This window comes from Ptychodera flava, chromosome 15 (genome assembly GCF_041260155.1).
Source record: "Ptychodera flava strain L36383 chromosome 15, AS_Pfla_20210202, whole genome shotgun sequence".
Lineage (NCBI taxonomy): Eukaryota > Metazoa > Hemichordata > Enteropneusta > Ptychoderidae > Ptychodera > Ptychodera flava.
Window position 1 is genome coordinate 270,555 of NC_091942.1, and position 18,575 is coordinate 289,129.

General features: G+C 36.0%; 1 protein-coding gene across 1 annotated transcript in view; it reads left to right on the top strand.

Moving 5' to 3' along the window:
- The window catches only part of LOC139150802 (formin-like protein 3), a 28,888-nt gene that overhangs the window by 6,204 nt on the left and 4,109 nt on the right, over positions 1-18,575 (top strand). Inside the window, exons 3-13 of the mRNA XM_070723193.1 lie at positions 22-108; positions 8,136-8,308; positions 8,963-9,137; positions 9,497-9,550; positions 9,753-9,851; positions 14,543-14,689; positions 14,940-15,056; positions 16,498-16,629; positions 16,822-16,893; positions 17,375-17,443; positions 17,876-18,050. Of these exons, the coding sequence (XP_070579294.1) occupies positions 22-108; positions 8,136-8,308; positions 8,963-9,137; positions 9,497-9,550; positions 9,753-9,851; positions 14,543-14,689; positions 14,940-15,056; positions 16,498-16,629; positions 16,822-16,893; positions 17,375-17,443; positions 17,876-18,050 (1,300 nt within the window). The remainder of the gene's footprint in view (positions 1-21; positions 109-8,135; positions 8,309-8,962; positions 9,138-9,496; positions 9,551-9,752; positions 9,852-14,542; positions 14,690-14,939; positions 15,057-16,497; positions 16,630-16,821; positions 16,894-17,374; positions 17,444-17,875; positions 18,051-18,575) is intronic.

An 18,575-nucleotide genomic window follows, 5' to 3' on the forward strand; every position in this document is an offset into this window, starting at 1 on the left:
TACGTTTTTCTTCGTGAATAGAATTCGAGAGAAAATATGACCGAAGAGGGTCGACAACAGTTACGACATCTACCGCTGGAAGACAAATGGCGGTTGCTGAATGAGACGGTAAGCCATGTGTTCGGCCTGTTGACGTAATTGTTGACCTTAACTTGAAGTGGACGACTGGCTGCGGCAAAGGATGTTGAAATAAGGGAAACAGTTCTTGATTTAACTTGCTAAACTAAATTATACGTTTAATTTTGTAAAATGCATCTCATTGACGGTAGAATAGTAAAGTACATCAGCTACTTATTTGATTCATAGCCTAATTTAAACTAACTGCGTTTGTCACTATACAAAATGCCAGGCTAAGAACGCATGGATGTAACCTAATAAGGGCTTATATTTCAACATATACTTCACTGCAACACTGTAAGGGTATCATATTTGCAAAGGAAACTAAGTATTGGTAAACATTCGCTCCGGTGCTATTATTTCAGACTTAATGGTTGTGACAGTAAGTCTTTCGAAGGGTTCCGAATGCCGACATGCAAATGTTTGTTTTTCAAGTCAGCATTTCAATAATTTTAAGGTTTTGCTTGCAAGCATGCCGATACTCGCCAACCTACCTCCCTAGAAAAGATTCACCCATTTTCCACCCTACATGCGAATATAAATGAAATTTTCGAAAAAGAATAAGGCTACAAAAATATTAGCAATATTTGTTTAGATTTTTTTTTCATTTTTGACCAATCCCTCCCAAGGTCAAAGTTCGATCCCTACAGCAGATGTACCAGCATTCATCAAATTTTCCAACTTTGGTATATGACCAGTTCAACGTCATAACAGTAGTATCATCCGATAGTACAAACAGGAGATAAATGTATACATCCGGAAAGGTTCAAAACGCCCCTTGTAGAACTTTGTCCCCTTCAAGTAATGATTTACCGAGTCTATCTGGTTGAATTACCCTCCACGGCTGTGCAAACGTCAAACAAAATTTTCTAAAAACAATTCTTAAAATTACGACGCAGTAATTCATTCATTCATTCATTCAGAGGCAAAATACTTTAGTGTGTGACTCACTCTAAATAATTTGAAAAGACAGTTTATCGAGGTAAATGTATTCGACAGTAAAATCTTGGGGTCACAATCAAAAGCAAATTATTTTAGTATGTGACTTACTCTAAGTAATATGAAAAGATGATTTATCGAGGTAAATCTATTTGACAGCAAAAGCTTGGGATCACAATTTCAACCAGGAGACAACGTAAAGATTTGGTCTCATCTCACGAGTACACTGAGAATACCCATGTTATCAGTATTGGGTGTCCACTTATTAATAGCTATACTGAATCCAATACAATAATTTCTCGTCATTCCATCCAATAACCAAGTTTACAAACCAAGTAGAGCCTGATTTAAATCGCAAGCTTTGCCACTACCATAAACACAAACTGCGCTGAGAAGTACGATATGACTTCTAAATTGTACTTTTGCTGCCGGAAACATGTGTACACCGGAATGCGCCATTGTTAAGATCGTTCAGTTGTCAGAGGTAAAATCATATGACCACACCGCATTGCTGAAATTAAGGTTTCAGTATGACGCGTTTTTATTCGACAACCGGTAATTGTTGCAGTTCTTTTTGTTCATCGAATGCCACATGTGGGAGACGGGGACATAGAAATAGGAATTGAAAGCTGCTCCGAAAAATAAACATACATAAAGTTGATATCATTGCCGGACACCATTTCAAGTTATGAGCAAATACACAGATACACAGGCACGTGATAAAGACAACAGGCAACATACTTAGACCATCGAACAAACAATCAATTTTTCTTTTCCCGCTCATGAAGTAGGTTTTGTAACTGTATTGTCGATTTTGTGGTGGCCAGCCTGCCTATTTAACTATCGAGGATTCAGTCTTTATTTTCAGCTAATGCTTGAACACATGTATCAATATTTATCTTTGCCTTATCGAATAACCGCCAACCAACAGACCAAGTGAGATTGAGAACTCAGAACTTTTCATAAGTTGCAGTCATACAGGTTCTCCCTATCTATTTCTGCTCATCTATCAGTTTGTCTCTGTCCCTCTTCTTCCCTCTTTTCCTCTTCCCTCTCTTCCTCCTTCTAATCTACTCATTTATCAACCGTACATTTCTTAAAATATGGTCGACCTGTTAACCTCAAATCCGTCCACCCGTTTATCCAACCGGATATTTATCCATCCATCGTTCCATCCATCGTCCCTTCCGTCCGTCTGTCTATCTATCTATCTATCTATCTATCTATCTATCTATCTATCTATCTATCTATCTATCTATCGATCGATCGATCGATCGATCGATCTATCTATCTATCTATCTATCTATCTATGTCTGCCCGTTCGTCAGATGCATTCGTCCTTCGTCTACCTCCGTCTATCCATCAACACTCAACTAACTCGTGCTTGTTGGCCTGTGTAATCTTCGTGCCTGTACAAATACCTCACCAAAACTTCTTGATGTTAATCCCTGCTATCATAAAATTATGTTCAATCTCTCCATTTGCATAACACAAATGAATAACAAACAATTAGAACAACTCTCAAAAGTTAGGTTTTCACACTGTCTCAAATGTCGAGCTTATTAATGTAAACTGTTGTTAGTCATCTTAACCAAGGACAGTACTTCAATATCTGCCCTTAAAAGGACGGTATTTCCTGTGCAGGTGTTCAAACCAGATCGAACACATCTGTATCTGTATAGGTTGTGAGAGTTAACCCCTGCGTAAAATTCTGTCTACTTTGTTCAGTGACAGAGGTGTTCTTACGTCGGCTGACATTACATTATTTTGATCATCTTCCTCTTATTTCAAAACACACAGTACTACACGAAACAATATCTCATTTAACCAACACTCTTGAATGTCAACTTGAACTTGTTTTGCGATTCAGAATCTCTGTTTTTAAACTTTGGAGCCACCTTTTACAAATATGTTTGTATTGCACATACGAGGAGCAGTAATTAAAAAGCGTAGAATAAGACAGAACGTTTAATCAGTCTATCGTAGCTTTCACTTTATAATGGCATGACAAATTAATAGAAGTAGTTCACGGGGCTTCAACCAGGTTGCTTATACTAAATTTGTAATTAATCTCGTAAACATTTGGTTTTGATATGAGTAAGATGTCCAATGTGTGTTACCAGCGAGGGACTCAAAACAAAAAATCTGGGATGGATGCCGACGATTTCACAGTTAGGCCTGCGATTCACTGTGGCGAATTATTTTTGCAATACGCTTAGTTTTACGTATGAAATATTCTTTGCAGAAGTATCTATCGAGTCAGTCCGAGAATTGTTGGGGTGACTCCGGGATATCACCAGGATGTGTAAATTGATGGCGTGCATAACACATTGTTGTGTACTTCCTGGCCGGCTGGGCTAAACAAAGAAATCAGCGCAGGGATAGTTTGTTGAAGTGAACACCAACAAATGTTTATCAGTTAAAGCAACACCCATCGTTAAACTAGCACACATGTCCATTCAAACATCGCCCATGACGGTTCAACACACTGCAAAACACCTGCAGTTCTTTGTTCTCAATCTATAGTCCTGTAGTCAGTTTGGTTTACATTTCTGTACTCTAAGTGTCAATAGCATTAAAACGTCAACGTGTAAGAATTCTCGAGGCCATATTTCAGCTTTGATTTTACTATACTTATTGTGATTGCGATTGTGAATATTCGAAAGTAGCCGTGTACATGCATATAGGTGGCATGAAACAAGAAAACTGCGTAATAAAATAAATATGAGTGTATTTAACTGATCCGTCCAATCGTGACTTGAGATGATTTATCAACCACTCTCGATAGGAAAGCGATAAAAAAACTCGTTAAAATGGGAAGATAAAAACTTGAATACAATAATAAAACTCAACAGCAACAAAAATCGCATTTCTCAAAACCTTGATAATTCAAGTTAAAACTGTCAGTCCACCTGAAGAGTCCGATCTTTTTCAGAGAAAAACTTCCGTCCACTCGGGAAGGACCATGGTTTGAATGCCTGTGTAAACAATGACGTTGGCGCAGTGATGTTGATGCATCGATGATTATGATAACATAACTCTTATAACGAGGAATTTCATAATATGGATTTGCATTTCTTTTATCGCCATGAAGAAAGATTAAGCACTAATTTTGGATTAACTGAAATTGAAGCAGACGAGTTTGATTTTGTCACAGTAAAAGCCTTATTAACAAGCATATTACGTCCAGTCTCTGACATACTTAGCTGTTTTGCAGTTGATTTTGGAGTAATCATTGTTAATTAATATGGCTTCTCTGATTAAGCCTTCAACTAAAATTAATATCGTCTGTCCATGCACCATAGATAAATAACTTGCTCCCGATCAAATTTTCATTGTATTTTTAATTTTAAACGTCTGACTATGTTTCAGGATGGCCTATGTCAGAAGATTGTCAACTAACTTTGTAAAGATTTTTCATAACGCCCCTTACGATTGTATCTATGACAATCTGTACGCCTACAAACATGTTACTGTTCGATGGAATTTGCAGACAACATAGATATACTTTGTCAGTGTTAGTTAAGGATGTACGTGTCGTATCCTACAGCATCCTGTATCAGTCGTTTATCAGTTTACGCGTAGACCTCCCGGAAGAGGTCATATTGTTCTGGAATTTTTACCATACTGGAATTTTACCATTATTAAGCCCTTGTGTCAGAAATCATGTTGGAAACAGCGTAAAGTGATTGAAATATGATAATGCCGGAATTTGATTACTTTTGTATCGAATTTGTAATGAAGTATACACTCGTGATTTGAAAAACTAAAGTGCGTGTGTTTTGTCAATGGTTCACACACCTGTTCAGTAGTGTTAAATTAATCAACTGGTGAAAGTTTATATTACTTCCTACAAAAAATGAAATTCCCATTAAAAGTAAGTAATATTAGTGTTTCACATAAAGAAGAATTCGTAATGTGGTTGTTTGGGAACTTTGGAACTCTGTAAGCTCTGAATAAACTTGCAGAGTTGAGAATGTGTCAACAAGCGAACAAACACAGAATCATAATCAGTCAGCTACAATAATATAAGGCCAATTTCAATGTGTTTTCCCCCCAATTTCGTTCGAGTATAATATGATTTCACATCATTAAGAACAACAAAGACAAATGAAATACTACACGATAAAAATACCGTTGTACTTAAAGCTTCATCTATTCAGAATATTCTTGACGTTCTTATTGTATTTTGTGGGACAAAGTTCTTCCCTTTGAACATTTATTGCATTATTTGAAAGTCGGCAACATTGTTCAGCGTCTTAAAACTTGGTAAACAAATCGTGCCTTCAGATCGACCAACATGTAGAAATGGAATGGAAAGAAGTGATATAATATTAAAAGTACTTGAAATTATCTACCCTAAAAATTCCCCCGTAGAGATAACATAGTGATAACGGCTAGTTTTAATCTTATGTTTCCCTACACCGATATTTGCCTGGTGACCCCTGATTTGTTGTTTTTGATATTTGGCAGACTGTAGTTTAAACTTTCCTTTAAAGTTTGACAAGAATTTTACTCTTTCGCATACTACGTCAGGAAGGTACTTCATTTTTTACATACCAACGCCAGCTTTGTCGAGAGTCTGGCAAATAATGATCACTTTACCGTAAGCATGGAATGCCAACCATGACCACACCAGACGTCACGTTCTTTTCAAGTTGTGCCAATTCGGGAGTGTAAATTGCATTGAAATAAAGCTAGAGATTGCTGCCAATGTCGAACGGCAGGTAGAGTAACTTCATAACAAAGATACATTACTGTCTTGATTTGAACTCCTCTCTGTGTTATCGATCTTATATCATAGATAATCTCTTTGCCTTAATGACTCTGACACTGTGTGCCTAGCACAATCTTGCTTCCCGAAAAAAATATGTGGTCTGACACAAACAGATATTTTCTGTCGCTGCGTCACATCCATGTCTGATGTAAGTTGGAATCGAACGTTTCCGATTAGCGCGTGCACTGAGGTCACCACAACGGATACTCTCAAAAAACAACACTACTGTGTACACTTATGCACCCAAGGTCTGCGCCTTACCTGTGAAAAAAGTGCTGAAAGTTTTCACAATTAATGGATCGGAATCATTTGGGACTGATCTGGTACGTTACCGGCCTGTCCTATACTCTACTCTTGAACTCTAGCCGTGGATATTTGTATTAGAGTAGGTTATCATGTGATTCTCAAATGATATTCTCGCTAAATAAACATCATGATACAATTAGTAATACTGGATTATAAATTGAAAATGGCAGCGTTGACGACCTTTTTGCAGTATCGGTGGACTGACCTTTCTACAACTGAACACAGACAAATAGCATAGACTGTCTATGTTTGTCTGTGAACTGAACTACTTTTCAGTCATGAAGTACAATTGCTGCAACCTTCATTAATATCTTCGTGATTTTCTTCTCGGAAACAAGTACATTTCTTTGTTGTTCTCCCCGAAGTATGTCGAAAAATCAAGGTCTTACCCTTGTCAACACAATTTATTTTACGGATGCATGCTATTGTTGACAAATAAATTCTAGTTCGGACAATCATTCCATTGTCATCGATGCCAATGGACGTTAACAAACAGAACTTCAAGACTGGTGTATAGTTATGACGTTGGCGAGTAGGACAAGAAACTGACTCAAGAAAAACGCAAGGAAAATGTCTGTACCAAAACAAACAATTCTCTTTGCTTCGAGAGCTTGTCCTGTCATTTTGTACTTCTCGTCTGTCACTCATGGACAACTTTTATTTTGAAAGTGGATTGAATAGAGCAATTTGACCCCTATTAAGTAAAGTTCATTGTAAAAGGAATAACTGTTACTGTGTTTTAACCAATGATAATTGGCCACCTGTTAAAAATTAATATTACACACATTTGAAAATCCAAAAATTACTGCTGTCGTCACGGTGCAGTTCAGTATTTTACACATGATGCTGACAACATAAAGATAAATTCACATCTATGTGTCTGTTGTTAACAGAGTGATCGATAACGCTACACACCTAATGAATTACAAGGATTAATATAGAAGAAAAGATCTCTTAATGTTTTCGGTAAAAACTGAGAGGCAAGGCTTTCTTGGGGGAAAATGCATGATTCGCTCTCACTTGTATTTCCTCTATACAATTTGAAAGTTTTCAGGAATAGGTGGAATTTCATAAGAATCTAGCTTTAGTTCCAGTAAGCGCAAAACGGACTTAATGGGCGTCTGTCAGAATTTTTCAATTCAACTGCTCAGAAAGTTTGCGGCCAAGGGCAAAACATCACTTTTGAAAGTGATGCCAAGTGAAATTTCAAATCTAGGTTATCGGTGTTTAAACACAGGACGGAAGGAAATAGCATCATGATGAAGATAAAAAGCAGAGTGACCTCGATATAAAGTGAGTTGACAGGGAGAAGTGAACTGATTATAAAGAAAAATATCCTCCTTGACTTGCATTGGCCTACTTCGTATCATTATTCGATATCAATCACGTGATCTAGACATGACCCACGACATTGTCGGTACCAAGTGACGGGCCAGGCGAAGCAACGTCGTCGTCTGCACAGTGCGGTGCACGTCTGCACAGTGCGGTGCACGTGGTACACTCACGTTGCCCGTCAGCTGGAAATTAGAATGTGAACATGATCGGATAATACAAAAGCTTTGAAAACCTGATGAATCTGAGACAGGGGAAAAGGAGTGCTTACATACGAAATAGGAAGATCATGAATAATCACCATGAATCGATTTGGGTTTTTTAAGAACTGTCATACCTCAACATGTGCAAACTATGCAAAAATCGTCTTTAATTATTCGAATTGATATCTGGAGTGTGAATCACGTTCCATGACGATGGAATTATCAGATACCAAGGTTTATGGTAGTTATTCAATGCTGTATTCTTGATATTTCATCATAAATCGTATTCTGGAACCTAAGACAACGATAATCCTACTCCAGTGTTGCTGAGTAATGTCATGGAACTGATAACACAATATTGACTTGCATTGCAATGCAAATAATTAATTCTCTCTGAGTACTTCTACAGATTTTGATTTTAACTTGCAAGTTTCCTGTATTTTCTGTGGCTGTCCTTACAGGCAGCGCCCTCACCGTCTCACCATGCAAGTTTCTATGTGGAGCAGTTGAAGAGGCACATGCATCCAGACATGCACACCATCAAGAAGATCAACAAGAAAATGGTCAAAGATTTAACCCCAGTGCCGAAGGTTTTACAGTGGTTGAAAGAAGATTTGGGCAGTTTTGATATTACGTAAGGAATCAACGGATACTTTTCAGAGAAAGACTGACAAATACAGTGATGTAAAAAGCGAATGCCTCCAATCTTTTCGTTCCAAAGTCCCTGTGAACAGATCCACACTCACCATTGATATCAATGAGTTTAGGCTAAACTACGGCGGTGAAAAGCTTAATGAAACATGATTGACTCGATAATAATCGACAAATAGTGTGCATAAAATGCAATGTGACAGTAATTGCCTTTAAACAACCTGTCCGATAGTTTATATTTAATAAAATTCTTTACTACGTTTCTACTACTGCGTGTCCATTTTTCACTCAGTTAGAACGTCGCAAGAAAAACGAGAATAATTATAGAAGGTACTTTGACCCTACAAAAACTGGCATTCCTCGACGTCATCGCCAATTTTAGAGGCGAAACGATTTATAATTTGCTGAAGGAGATTCAGTGTGTGCAACTTAGAAAAGGCGATAACTTCGTCGTCTGCCATTTCTTCGGCTACTAGAAACATTTTTTCACAAAAAAGGGAATGAGTATTGCATGGATTACATTAGCCCCGGCATTTTGAAGCAACTTTAACTCTTCTGATTCAGATAGCTTGAATTCACTATCTCTAGTTGACTCACTTTCATCTCTCCCACAACGGAATCCTATTCCCCATGCCAGGTTTCTGACAGATTTTATCTCAAGTCCCAATAATGGCGTTGATGTCCTTATTGAGTTCCTCCACGACATACAGCTGCACCACAACGAGGGCATCCCGTTCGTCGCCGGGACGACGCGAAAAGCGCCCGGCGCTACCATACCGAAGCAGTATCAGGACACTCTGAAACGAAAGCCTGTAAGTTTCGAGCGATCAATTACAGTTAGAATGTTTTCACTGTATTCGAGCTTGGCAGGCACTTTTGGTACAGCTGAAGGTTCTTTAGCTTCCATCGTCTTGGAAGTTGGAATACAACGCAGCGTGATCCAAGCACACTGTTCTCCCACCGTCTTTATTTTAACAATTTTGATACATTTCCCAAACTAGATTAAATTAGATTAGTTTTCGCATCTTTTCAAGATACGTCGATGGTTGAGGTAATCTGCATGCATACAGAAAGAAATTAGCGTCGACTAGGTTTGAATTTTGCCAAAATTTTACCAATATTTGAAGAATATCAATGAATACAATAAAGTCTGCATAATTTTTTTTTGCAGAAAGACAAGTTAGACTGTTTGGAATGTCTAATGGATATCATAGAATCTAGCGAGGTAGGTGATTTCATGTTTGTAGTTTTCGATGAAATTCACTGCAGAAGATTGACTGATAGACAGAAAGATAAATTAATAGGTAAGGTTGCCACAGCGCCACCTGTATGCCCTAACCCTTTGAAGCTGTTGAGCTGTTTACAGCTCTTTTTGGTGTTTTTCTTCTTCTTCTGTAAATCATGTAATTGACTGTGTTGGCTTGCAGGAGGGCTCACGACTATTCACCGACAGCAAGAAATCGATGGAAACACTCTCCCAAAGTCTCATGGACATTTCAATGCAAATCAGAATTCGTGCACTCCAGGTAAATTTATATGTAATTATCAAGAATAGTGTTCCTCTGACAGTTCCGTTTTTTAATCTTACTTCACTTCTGTCCTCCATATATGGTCAATTAGGACATCCTAACAAGTCAGGTCTATAGATGACACCAAATACTGACATCACCAATTGGCTAGGCTCTTTTGAGTTAATGTATCATTTTTGGTTATGTCAACGTTGATCTAGTAAAAAGTGAAAGGCTTTTTTGAAATTGATCACGGTTACACACGATTGATCGATCAACCGACAAGAATCACGAAAAACGCTGAGTTTCTTATTGACCATATCTTTGTTTCCGATTCCAGTACTATAACACAGTCTTTTGTACCTCATTACCATCTAAGCGATCATTTACCTGTTTGTGTGACCCGTAGGGTAGCATGCGCTTGTATCCGTAAGAAGAAATACGACTCTATTCGGTATCGGAGTATGAAAAGTTTTGACATAGAGGCATTCTTGTCAGATTTGAAATCTGTGCCCACCTCCACATTGAATTCACTTGATAACCCTGATAAAAGGGTGAACTTATGGTTAAAATTATATCTAGCAGTATGTTATTTATAGATGGCCTTGAAAATACTTTGCGTTTGATAAACCACAAATACCATGGTTGTGTTTTAGTTGGTGATTTTAATATCAACATCAACCAGTCTTCAAGTATGTCTAACAGGTTATTGAACAATCTCCATTGTTTAAACTATGAGCAAGTCATTCAAGATCCAACTAGGATTACCAGTTATTCACAGACCACCATTGACCATATTTATACAAATCTCTGTGACAGAAGCATTGATGCTGGTGTTCTCTATGCTGACATTTCTGACCACTTACCAGTGTTTGTATTTTTTAATAATTTTTGTTTATCACTACCAGACAAAGTGCGAGTTTTGTCAAGGGATTTTTCAAATTACAGCAAGGATATCTTTACAAATGACCTCAGAAGAGAAACGTGGGACGATGTTATCTCTTGTCAAGATGTCAATTTAGCTTATAGAAACTTTTCGACAAAATTTCTCAATTATTCTTTAAAACACGCCCCTTTTAAGTCATTCAGCAAGTTAAACAAAAAGGAAAACAAACCTTGGATTACCCCTGGTATAATCAATAAAAGCTAAACATAGTATGTATAAGAAACTAATCAAGGGTGGGTTCAAGGAACCTTTTTATAGCAAATACAAGAAATATAGAAATTGTCTAACTAATATCTTGAAGAAAGCCAAAAAAATGTATTATTCACAGCTTTTCATGACAAAGAGTAACAATAGTAATGAGATGTGGTGTGTAATAAATGAACTTTTGGGTAAGCAAAAACGAAAGAATCTTAAGATTCCAAATCAGATTCATGTTGCATCCGATAGTAGTATGGAAAGTACTTCTGACTTGCAAAATATGGTTGAACTTTTTAATAATTACTTTATTAATATAGGAGAGAATTTAGCATCGAGTATTGATACTTCTACTGCAACAGATTTTAATAAGTACTTAAAGAATCGTAATCAACAGTCATTCTTTTTACGTCCTGTTACTGAGGTTGAAGTAAGGGATATCATTGTAACACTTGATATTGAGAAAGCAACTGGCCATGATAACATTAGTGTTAAACTTGTCAAAGATGCTGTTGAAGAAATTTCCAAGCCACTTTGTCACTTGATAAATCTTTCATTCTCAAAAGGGGTGTTCCCAGATGATTTAAAAATTGCTAAGGTACTACCAATTCACAAAAAAGGGAATCTAGATGACATGGGCAACTACAGGCCTATTTCCATTTTACCGGTGCTCAGCAAAATTTACGAACAGACTGTTAACAAACAGGTTCTGCTCTTCTTTAACAAGCACAATTTATTCTATGATCACCAGTACGGGTTCCGTAAACAGTATAGTACAAAGTTATCACTAGTCAGTCTTTCTCAATATCTACTTCATGAAATTGACAATGGCATCCCACTCTAGTATATTCATAGATTTTTCAAAAGCATTCGACACAATCAATCACGATGTTTTACTTGCAAAACTTGAATTTTATGGTATAAGGGGTTTACCTCTTAGCTGGATTCAAAGTTATTATCGTCAAGAAGTCAGTTCGTTGGTGTACACGGTGTGAATTCTCACGCAAAAACAATCGCATGTGGAGTCCCCCAAGGATCAATTTTAGGCCCTACCCTTTTCCTAATCTATATAAATGATATTCCTATGTCATCAGACGCGTTTAACTTTCGACTTTATGCTGATGACTCGAATTTATTCCACACATTTTGTAACAGTTCAAATTGTATTAATCTGCATACTATTAATGACGATTTTAGGCATGTGAGTAACTGGTGTGACGCCAACAAACTGACAATCAATTCCACAAAAACAAATTACATGATCATGAAAAGTTGTAGAAAAAATATTGAGTGTCACGGTTCACTTCAATTGAAGAACAATGACATTCGTAAAGTGGAATGTGCTTCTTTTGTTGGAGTAATTATCGACAGTAACCTCTCTTGGAAACAACACCCGCACATTGATGAGGTATGTGTGAAAATTAGCAAATTAACTGGTGTATTTTACAAATTACGTCACATAATGCCACAATCGATCTTAGTCCTGTTGTATAACGCCTTTGTTCTTCCCCATCTTACTTATTGTCTTGAAGTGTGGGGAGCCACATATCCAACATACCTTAATGAAATATTTGTACTTCAAAAAAAGATGATTCGCACAATGACCTTTAGTAATTGGACAGAACACACAGCACCACTTTTTAAAAAACTAGATATACTTGATATTTACAAACAGCATAAATTACAGCTTGCAGTCTTTGTTCATGATGCTCTTCATGCTAGACTTCCATGTACTTTTCATGACTTTTTTACTCCAATTTCACATTCATATAGTACAAGACAAAAGGAACGAAATGATCTGGAAATACCCAAAGCTAAACACAGATTAGGTCAGTTTACAGTAAAATATACAGCAACAAAAACTTGGAACAGCATACCTGATATCATACGGAACATAACAAATAGAAATAGTTTTAAACGTGAATATAGAAAACATCTCCAATCTCTTGTCTAAAGAAATGTATCACTGTAATATATTTCTGATTTCTTTATATTTTTTTCTTTTCTGAGTAGTTTTCTGTAATGTAATTACGTGTGTTTCTGAGGAACAGCTTGCCCACATTCTTTTGCCAAAATATGTTAATGAGGCTGGAGGCGGACTCGATTAGTTGCTGGACAACTATTTTCCGTACTCCTTTTCCCTCCTTCTGTGTATTCGATTTATTGTAAATTTACATTTGATCTTCACTTGTTTTTGGGAATAAACATTATTATTATTATATAAGACTGGACACGAGAGATTGATAAGGGTAACTTTGTTATTGTTCTGATGTTTGGGTTCTACATCGGCTGCCAATATAGAGATTCCAAAGCGTATTTAAAAAGGTGTCTTAAAGTAAAATAAACTAGTTTAATTCTTGTTTTAAAGCTACGAAAAAGACTATATTAATTCACTTTTTAATGAGTATCGTCCCACGGGAAGCTTACGATCTGCTGGTCAGTATCTTTTACCGATTCCCAGAGCGAGAACTGAATTTTTTTGAAAGTCACTCCAAATCACAGGTGCTAAAGATTTTAACAATTTACCTTTTTAAGAGAACTAGATAGTGTAGAAACTATTTTAAAAGCTGTCAAAATTATTTATTTACTCAGTTTCTAGAAGACAGATCTTTGTAATTCCAGTTTGCTTTTTAAAGTTGTCTTTGTCTTTGTCTTTGCTATTTTTGAAAACTTTTGATTGTATTTTTTATTATTGTATGTCTTTTGTTTAGTAATTTTTTCAATGTGGAAATGTTATTTTTATGTGTCTCGACCTCCATGAAAAGAAGTTTATTGTAAAATAACATATGAAGTTATATAGAGTAATAAATAAAGATTAGTAATAATAATAATAACAATAATAATAATAATAATAATAATAAATCGACGATGGAACACGATTTGAACTAATTTTGGATAATTGGATTTTCTTATTTTTCAAATTTCTCAAAAGTGTTAGGTGCCATATAGCTGAATGTTGCAATATTACCAATCATTCATTAAAAACAAATGTGTAATATAAAAAGAAAAGCAGATGACATTACATTTGTAGATTAAATGGACATTACTTCACCATCCAATTATCCAAAATTAGTTCCAATCGTGTTATGGACATATAGGACAAACAAAGCAAAAACTGAGCAAAATCAACAACAACAAGAGAAGATGACAAATTGAAGACGTTTCCAAGCTGATTAAGATCTGAATAGATAAAACATACACTTTGCTAATATTTATGAGCTCTAAGTACTCCCTGGACACTCACATTGATATAATTGAAGTTTGACATTATCTAAGTACACGTCTTACTAGTATTGAAACTTTAGAGGTAGAGGGTTATTTTATGTATTTCTACGTAGACTCTCATATTTCTTAATTTGGCTCTTTGACAAGATTTGCACTCTCGATTATTTTTGTATTTACAGATATTTGAAAGTATCATCAACTGTCATGTTCAACATTCATACAGGCTTATTACTTATTCAAAAAATGCCGAAATTTCTTCAGTGTTACCTCAGATATATGATACTGAATACAACAACATTTTTGGTACATAATGAAACTGACAATGGTTTTTCTTCCACTGTAGATAATGACCCTACTTTGCAGTAATAAAGATGGTCATGATTATGTTCTTAATACGATGACATATATCAAATTAAAAATGGGTGAATCAATGAGGTTTAAGTTGTTGATTACAATGCTGCATGCAGAGCCACCGAACAGAAACTTCCAGGTGAGTGTAATGGAATAGCTAGCCAAAAACAAAAATATGTAATTTACAGCGACTTATTAAGAGATTGGCGTTCGTCAAATCAAAAACATACACTTGGCACATTGAAAGATAGACCACGGTTCTGACTGATGTTACCTATCACTTTTACCTATGACCTTCAATAATTGTTCGATTTAATAATGATAAAATGTTTATCTTTCAAAGCGACGCAAGCAGTAATCACAAGCAAAAACTTTTGTTTTTTCTGTAGCTGGTGTGTCTAAGGTTTCTTAACAAGTTGCTGAATTCAACGCAGAATGTGAACGAGCGTGCTTATTTACAGTATGAGCTGTTGCAGCTGGCGAACTTTGACCCCTATGCAGTGCAGGTATTGAGTGATTAATTTAGTTTGGAACTACGGTGATCGTAATTTGTAGTGTTAGGTCAATGAATATAATCAATATTTTTGCTTTGTATACTCTATTACACTTTACATAAATTAATATACATGTCTTTACAAAATCTAGCATTAAGTATATATTGTATTGATAGCTATGTATGATTTTAAATACTCTGAAGCTAGTATCGAGAGTTCAACCCATGAAGTAAAAATTTGGCAATACCTTAACTTGTTTTGCAATTTAACTTGTATTCAGTAAGTATAGAGCTGTAATCATAACTATTCTTACCGCTATCCAAGCATACACGTTAGAATATTGCCCTCTTCGAATATGCACACGACACTCCTGTTACAACGGTAATACACACAAAAGACAGTCGATATAAGTGGTCATACAAGTACATATAATTTTAACGTGTGTCAATTATTATAGAAATAACGGTCGACGCGCTGACCATTGACCATAAACGTTTATTTACGGGCAAGGGCGAGAGGAAAGTCAAAAATTAACGAGCGAGGCTCGCCGAGCCCATAACACGATTGGAACTAATTTGGGATAATTGGATGGTGAAGTAATGTCCATTTAATCTACAAATTTTATCTCATATGCTTTTCTTTTATATTACACACTTGTTTTTATGAGTAATTTGCGATATTGCAACGTTCAGCTATATGGCACCTAACACTAGTGAGAAATTTGCAAAATATGAAAAGCAAATTGTCCCAAATTAGTTTCAATCGTGTTCCATTAATTTTGGCTTTCCTCGAGCCCGAGGAAAGCCAAAATTAATCGGCTCGGCGAGCCTCGCGTTAATTCAAGGCTTTCCTCTCGCCCTTGTCTATAAATAGACGTTAATGGTCAATGGTCAGCAAGGAGTCTGTTATTTCTATTATATTATCAACGAACCCCCAAAACCGTCAAAATTTACGCGAACGACTACGGGGCCCCAGAACTTGTCATTGAGTAGCGCGCTGTAAAATTGTGCAGATCAAAGGGTCTAAATTTGGCCCACAAGTGTTACATTTTATTTTGTGATTGATTATGATCTTCGTACAAATTACAATTTACGTTTTAGCTGAAAAGCTAGATTTTTACGATATTATTCATATTCACGGGCACATAAACAAACCATTATTGCGTATTTGTTGTCGGTCACATGGTTCAGCTCGACTAATTAAAATGCGACGGACAGCTGGGCGTGGTAATATAATGTAATTTATGTTCCCTTCGACTCGAGTGGTATCACATTTAGATAGGGTTTGCTATATTCAGAATGCATTCAAACGCATTTTATTCCACGGAAACATTTTTTTAGCAAAAGTTAGAAAAGCCTGAGGGGAATTTCAAGCGAAGTTATCATTGCCTTCTGATTATTGTTATAAAAATTTAATTTAATCAAATTTACTTTTATGCTTGTTTTTTAAACAGCCGCTGCAGGGTACGTATGATGAGGAGATAGCTCAGGAATTAGAATTGTGGCACAATGAATTTATCGACATTCAGGGTCTCCATGACGACTTCAAGCAACTAGAGAATAGAAACAAACTTCTCAGGAAAGAGGTGAGTAGTCATGAACTTTGACCCCTGGGGACACTCAACATTCACCTTTTTATTATCAAAAGTATTTCATCGAAAATACACACTGCATTTTGGATTCAAGTATCATTAGATATTTGTACGGTGAAGTATGCATGTTTTAATAGTTCGCGAATATTATTTATTTATTCATTTACAACTTTTTATTTACAACAGGTTACTATGTTAACAGCAAAAATAAAAACCTTGGAAACGGAATATGAAGAGAACAGATTGAATTTATCTGAGGCGAGTTTACTTTCCATTAGTTTCTAATAATCTAAATGATTTAATCATGAGTTCAAATCAATGATTTAATTATGAGTTCAAATCAATGATTTAATTATGAGTTCAAATCAATGATTTAATGAGTTAAAATCGATGATTTAATCATGAGTTCAAATCGATGATTTAATCATGAGTTAGAATCAATGATTTAATCATGAGTTCAAATAAATGATTTAATCATGAGTTCAAATCAATGATTTAATGATGAGTTCAAATCAATGATTTAATGATGAGTTCAAATCGATGATTTAATCATGAGTTTAAAAACCTGTAAGTTGTGTCAAAACTACCAAGAAATAATCCTCTGAAAGCTCTGCCTACTGTAATCTTCACTGGTCTTGAGCAACAGCAATCACGCTGGGGGAAGTTCAACTACTTTTCAAACTTTGCTTTTACATTTAATGTGTTTATCCTGTTCCTGAGTGCCATCTTTCAATTGCAGATAAAACAATCTAACGAGCAATACCGATTAAAAGTAGCAGTGCTGCAAGACAAGTTACAAGATGCTGTGGTAAGCAATGTGCAGTCTTTTTATAATTTCTTTCAAAAGGGTCACTCGAAGTCAAACTATACACTTTAGACTGCAATAAATGAGAGGTTTGGTGATCAGATTAAGGACAAATATCGTTTCCGCTCTTATATTTAATTTTAGGAACTAAAATGACGTCACTATATTACAGAGTAAGGCTGCTTTCACTGTCCAGAACTCTGGAAATGATATCGTTGGCATGGTATCCTTCGGTTTGCTTTCTCATCGCCGATATTACCGTATAATATTGTAATTTGTACTGACACCAATCGGTTCATGTGCTTAGATTTACGCCGAAAGCAAATCAATTATATCACAGAAGAAAAAGTCAAATAAACGCTTCAAAAACTTAAAGTTGTCGCAATAAACTCAGTATCCGTTGAATAATTTTGCTATTATGCCGATTTTGCAAAGCGACGACATCAGAACAGCAAATCCAGGGGCGAGGACATCGAACACGTCTATGACGAAACCGCCAACACTGGCTTGACGGGTGACGGGATATCGCCAACGGACGACGGTTACGACGACGGTGAATCAAGCAGATCATCTTTACCTGTCCTAGCAGCCCCATTGACTTCAAATTTAGGTAAGCGTCCGTATGCTTTACAATTGGAAGAATAATAAATACTTCTACGAAAGGATAATAAATTCATTGACCGTTAGACCGTTGTTGTCATGTTGCATCTTAAGTTCCTTAATTACTTAAAATTTGCATATATCCATAAATAGTCATAGAAACGTATTAACCATGAGATGTCGGTTGTGCCGGTTGTTTTTGGTGACGTAATAATGTTCACTTGGCTTGAAATGAAAATCAACGTTTTTGGCTTCTATAAACAAAGGTGACGTAAGATGTAGTATAGAACTATACAGGGACAGTTTCTGGTTGTTACCAGAAATGACGTCATCAAATCATTTTCAACGACCTTGGGCAAGGCGAAATCTGGTGGACGAATGACAATCGAACACACATGCATTATAATTCATTAAAATATGACAGATGTGATTTCATATGAAGTGAAGATGACTTTACACGCGTAAATTTGACTTTGATGTCAGTGTTTTTCAATAGAAGTAACCCTTACAATGACATTTTTATATGTTTACGATT